At 39.3% G+C, this 6,078-nt stretch overlaps 1 protein-coding gene across 2 annotated transcripts in view; it reads right to left on the bottom strand.

The window, feature by feature from the left end:
• Positions 1-443: 443 nt before the first annotated feature.
• LOC138958883 (tyrosine--tRNA ligase, mitochondrial-like) overlaps positions 444-6,078 on the bottom strand; it is a 13,225-nt gene continuing 7,590 nt past the window's right edge. Inside the window, exons 9-14 of one of the 2 annotated variants that reach the window (XR_011453538.1) lie at positions 5,035-5,133; positions 3,167-3,233; positions 2,525-2,713; positions 1,440-1,565; positions 662-776; positions 445-628 (exon numbers count right to left, since the gene is read on the bottom strand). Coding sequence is in view for 1 of the 2 variants with exons in the window: in XM_070330205.1 (XP_070186306.1) it covers positions 739-776; positions 1,440-1,565; positions 2,525-2,713; positions 3,167-3,233; positions 5,035-5,133 (519 nt within the window). In the remaining variant the exon portion in view is untranslated. Of the gene's footprint in view, positions 777-1,439; positions 1,566-2,524; positions 2,714-3,166; positions 3,234-5,034; positions 5,134-6,078 lie in introns of both variants that reach the window. The other variant, XM_070330205.1, reaches the window with a different exon arrangement.

Raw genomic sequence — 6,078 nt, 5'->3', positions numbered from 1 at the left:
CTGTTTTGTATCTTTAGGGCATCTAAACAGCAAAATGACTGTTGGTGAGACAAACTGTATTAAAAAACAAGAGATCGTGATTCACCAAGATTGTATAATCTTTTTAACCCAATTTTTCACAGACGTGCGACTCGTACACCAAATGTGAAATCTTTCCCAGTATGAAGAGCTTATTTCACAAGTTATTTATCTGTTCCAACCACCCTATTTTTTTTCTTTATTCAAAATAGAGAAGGTGTTGTTTATTCAAGACTGTTCACTTAGTCAATAAAGTCTTTCTGTCCTCTATTGAGTTTATTGCCATGTAAAATCTCTCTCTCTCTCTCTCTCTCTCTCTCACACACACACACACACACACACACACACACACACACACACACACACACACTCACTCACTCACTCACTCACTCACTCACTCACTCACTCACTCACTCACTCACTCACACACACACTCACACTCACACTCACACTCACCCACACCTGATATAAAAACGAAAATTCCACACTTTCACCTACACACACTATCATCCATGTATTTATGTGCGAGACAAATGATACTGTCTTCTCCAGGTCCTCCTTTCCTCCGTACAGCTGGCAGTGGAGGGGGACCTTCACTGGTACAAACAGCCCGGACAGCGAGACAAATGATACTTTCTTCTCCACTGAATGTCCTCAAGTAAATCATCATCTTTAAAGATATACATCCATCCTTCTGGTTTTCAGCACAGGGTGCATGGTTCAGTGACACCAGTTGACAATGTAGTGATTCTTCTTGCCTGAAAAACACATGCATACACAAAGAAGAATTACCAAAACTTTAAGTGGTACAAAGGAGAAAAAATATTATCATGCCTATGCATTACACATACAATGTTCTTTTATATGAGACTGGTCAAATGAACATGGGCATTCAATGAGGTGCATTCTTTCTCCATGGAAGGTTTCACAAAACATCAAGTCTAAATTATTGGTTTCACATACTGAGCCTCTGTGTGTGTGTGTGTGCGTGTGTGTTCACCAATTGCATATAAAATGAACACTGTACAAGTATACTCAAAAACAAAAGAAAATGATGAAGCAGACCCAAGGCATTTTGACCGAGTCTGTAAACGTCACTCAGATCACTTTTTCCAAAGATCAATGAAAGCAACAGGATTCTGAAATTCTAGATTGAGTGACTTCTACTGCTTATAATAATAATAATATGGGAAATTTATAGAGCGCTTTACGTTCTCTACGCGCTTTACAATGAAAAAAACCCATACAAAGCAAAGCAAAAAAACATGTGCAGCAGCATTCAGCACACAAGTGAACAACGATACAAGCTGCAAGCATACTAACACAGGCCAAACATTCAAACACCTGATCATAACTACTCTTCATTGAAGAAGAAAATAATTCTCTGCAAACACCTGCTTGTTGTGTGTTACGTTACTTACCAACTCTAATGAGGGTTGTGTTGTTGGACAAGACGTGTTGTCCAGGAATCAAAACAAAGTCTGGTTGCTGTACTCGCTGATGGTTCAGGTACACACCTCCTGCCTTTATGATCCTCTCTGCATCAACTTAATTATCCACAGGAAGAAAGAATACAGGAATTACAGAGGCAGTGTGCATGGATGTATCTGCAAAGCTGCTATCCTTCTTCACTCTCAAAATAAAACTCAAGATAAATAAATGATAAAATGTCAGAGGGGTCCAAAAACAAAAAAGGTATGTTGTTGGAACATTTAATTATTGACAAAAACAAAACCTTACGTTCACAGATATATCGACCCAGCTGTCTTTTAAGTGCACAGACAAACACTAATTAGACAACACTTATCTTGACAAAATGTTCAGCTGCTTGCAGTGAAGACACATGCGAATGAATTTCTTGTTTTGAGATGTCAGAGGGATTGTTTGAGATATTATAACTGCACAATATTTTTGTTGTTGTTGTTGAATTTGAGATGACGGTTCGGTGAAAGTTTATACTCAGCTGATAAGTCATTCACATACTGCAAAGTGAAAGGTAACTTCTGCCGATGAGTGTCAAAAGCAAGATCATATAAAATGACATTCAATGTCGTCCACCAAAAAGTCCCATCCGTTTAGTCTTCTTCTTTGTACATGGGCTTAGACTCCCACGTTCACTCATGTTTTTAGCACGAGTGAATTTTTACGTGTACGACCGTTTTTACCCTGCCATTCAGGCAGCATACGCCGATTTCGGGGAACCATCCGTTTAGTTATCAAGGTGGATAAAAAAAAACTGTGCCTTCATCATGGTTCTTCACATACACTCCCTTAAAGCCAAGGTACAATTTACTGTACAGTGGAACCCCCCTTTTAAGACACCACACCCCCCCCTCCTCCGATTAAAGACGTTCTCCCTTTTAGGACCCTGTTTGTTCATAACCTCTGTAAATTTACCCCCAGTTTAAGACTCCCTCCTTTGTAAGACCTGATTTTCACAGATTCTTTGAGGTCTTAAAAGGGGGGGTTCCACTGTATAATCAAAACAATCATGGGCAGATCTTACCTGGCCTTCCGAAGCAACCAGCTTTCATACAGACGTCCATAATGGTCATTCCTGGTTCCAGAAACATTTCGCGGACGGGGGCCTGGTTGAACAGCTGCCTCAGTTCTGTGGTCTGCAAGCTGGCCAGAGCTTCAATAGATCCCCCGTACAGAGCTTTGGTCCACTCAAGTGCCTGCTCAACCCCAGCGTCTGAAGCAATCGTTTGAAAGCATTGTGCAAAAATAGTGCCAGAATGGCTGATCTCACTGAATGCAGTGAACGTTTTGAAACTGACACATCTTTCACGCCATGTGAATCAGCAAAATCGTGCTCATTTTTTTCAAAGCTGCATGCATGGTTTTCTCTTGTAGCAATGCTTAGTGGACTTCACATGATCCTGATAAAAGAAAAGGAATGTGGGAGAAACTGATTGAACTTGCAAAGTGAAACTTAAACCTTTGAAGGGTTTTTGTTCTTCATTCAATGCATCCCAGTGTAAAAGCTGTGCAGTCCTATATACTTATTGCCATATAGCTGCAACATTTTCTATACTTTTCAGAGATAATAAGAAACATTTATTCTTAATCATCAAGCAAAAGTCCTTGTCCCTGTTATATCTGCTTGAACAAATGAACAGAATATTTCATTGGTTGTGTACTGTACCTCCATGGACTAGAAGTGTAACCTGCTCTGCTAGTTTCTTTTGTGCAACCCGATTTTCTGGTGCACCCTGCAAGCAAACAAAAGAATTACTATCCTTGAAAACAAAGTGAAGAATGCATGCTTCCTTTTTACATTTAGTCAAGTTTTGACTAAATGTTTTAACATAGAGGGGGGAATCGAGACGAGGGTCGTGGTGTATGTGTGTGTGTGTGTGTGTAGAGCAATTCAGAGTAAACTACTGGACCTATCTTTATGAAATTTTTCATGAGAGTTCCTGGGTATGATATCCCCAGACGTTTTTTTCATTTTTTCGATAAATGTCTTTGATGATGTCATATCCGGCATTTTGTAAAAGTTGAGGCGGCACTGTCACACCCTCATGTTTCAATTAAATTGATTGAAATTTTGGCCAAGCAATCTTCGACGAAGGCCGGACTTTGGTATTGCATTTCAGCTTGGAGGCTTAAAAATTAATTTATGACTTTGGTCATTAAAAATCTGAAAATTGTAATTAAAATTATTTTTTTATAAAATGATCCAAAATTACGTTTATCGTATTCTTCATCATTTTCTGATTCCAAAAACATATGAATACTAGATGATTACCCGCTTCGCCGGGAAGAAGTAGAGCCGAATACCAGGCTGCGCCTGGGACCCGGCTTTGCCGGGTGTACGCCGGCTTTGCCGGCGCACGAAGGAAAGGAGATAAACGCGCAAAACACTGGAGACCTTCTAAAAATAGTAACGTGCAGTGACCTTCTAAAAATAGTAACGTAGTAACGGGAATATGGATTGACGCCACACGGAGGAAGGGAGATAATCGCGGCTGAAAACACTGGAGAAGATAAGGAAGAGTTACTGGTAGTGGATCCCGACAACAACAACAAAAAACAAAAACAAATCGATTCAGCGCGCACAGCGCTGCGCGCTGAGAGCACGTGTTGAAATATCTCATCGATGAGGTTGTGTCCGAGGTGTAGCTGAATACAATGTCCAAATTTGAAAAAGATCCACCGAGAACTTTGGCCGTGCATCACGAACAGACAGACAGACAGACAGACAGACAGACACTAGTCGTATTTATATATATATATATATAGATGTTATATTCGGATTAAAAACAAGCTCTGAAAATTAAAAATATAAAGATTATGATTAAAATAAAATTTTCGAAATCGATTTAAAAACAATTTCATCTTATTCCTTGTCCGTTCCTGATTCCAAAAACATATAGATATGATATGTTTGGATTAAAAACACGTTCAGAGAGTTAAAAAGAATAGAAATATAGAAAAGCATGCTATCCTCCTCAGCGCAATCGCTACCGCGCTTTTCTGGATGGTTAATTTCACTGCCTTTGCCACGAGTGGTGGACAGACGATGCTACGAGTGTACGGTCTTGCGGAAAAAATGCAATGCGTTCAGTTTCATTCTGTGAGTTCGACTGAGCTTGACTAAATGTTGTATTTTCGCCTTACGCGACTTTTTTTGTTTTGTTCAATGAACAAATGACTTTTTGAGTCACAGGAAAAGGATGGAAGATACAGTGGAACTTCTGTTTTAAGGCCTCCTAAAATCTGAGAAATGTTGGTCTAAAAAGAGAGGGAGTCGTACACTTGAGGTAAATATTAAGTGACAGTACTGTGAGAAAAAAACCACGTTTAGGAAAATCAGGTCTTATAGTAGAGTGAATCTTACAATGGAGGGTATTAAAATAGAGGTGCCACCATACAAGTAATCATTCAACCAACCTTTTCTGCATACACAAGATTTTCTCTGCAATATGGTACAGACACACACTCATTTGTATACCAGTAGTCATTACTTTGAACAACACCCATCATTTGTTTACAAAACACAAAACATACCTGTTGCTTGGTCATGATGCTAGCAATGTCCTGGTCTGGCAGGAAGGTAAACAGCTTGAGATACTTCACCACATCTGCATCAGCCACATTGATGAAAAACTGAAACCAAAGGTTCAACAGCTGTAGACACACAATCTTACCAGCACAACCACAATAATGCAAACGTGATAAAACCAGCTAACAGTTGATTTACTTGTGACGGGTTCTAGTAGATCTTGAACTTTCTTTTTTCACATGTGTATAGTGTGTGGCTGTGTTTTCTGTCTATGTCTCTGGGTGACCAACACATGAGAAATCTGATTGGTGATTTAAATGATTCCGAGCCAAATTGATCTATCATTTAAAACTGTCATCCACAGTATGTGTCCAAGAACTGATGCTTGGCCTAAACACTGTGCTAATATCTGAAGCAGAATAACAGTAAATAAGTCTGATAACAAAAATCTGCTATAATTTCATTATCTATACTTAATTTAGAGCTCCACTCTGCATCACATAAGGTTAACAGCACGATTTGAGATTTTTGCAAAAAGAACCCAAACTAACATTATGAAACACACAGGGAATTACTTTTAACAGTATTTATGACTGATCACTTGCGTTGCTATTTAGTGTACACCTCCCACCTATCGAGTCTACTTGTATTGATAACATTTCGACAGAACTGTATCAAATTCCTCAATTTCAGAAGAAATGTTGATTTACTGAGCAGATTTTGTTGATATGCCCGATACCGGTTAAGGGACGCAACCTCGTGCTAAACACTCTTTATTTATAAGAAGTTTATTTCCTTGACGTAAGCACTAGATAGTTCCCGCTTCCAGACATCAAATCTCATATCCCTGAAAGCAGTTCTTGCCGTCACTCATTATTCAGCTCTGGGAACACCACAGGTAAGTGAATGTCTCCCATCTCTGTCTTTCTTGAGCTGTATCCTGACTCCGAACTTTCACATTTTTTAACTATACATCTGTCTGGCGCCATAGTGGGTAGTCGAAGCCACACTGGTAAGCTTGATGCATTTAAAAAAACAAAACTCATTCC

Source organism: Littorina saxatilis, linkage group LG2, assembly GCF_037325665.1.
Source record: "Littorina saxatilis isolate snail1 linkage group LG2, US_GU_Lsax_2.0, whole genome shotgun sequence".
NCBI classification, from domain to species: Eukaryota; Metazoa; Mollusca; class Gastropoda; order Littorinimorpha; family Littorinidae; genus Littorina; species Littorina saxatilis.
The sequence above is the reverse complement of the archived record's forward strand: the minus strand, read 5'-3'. Positions and strand labels throughout refer to the sequence as shown.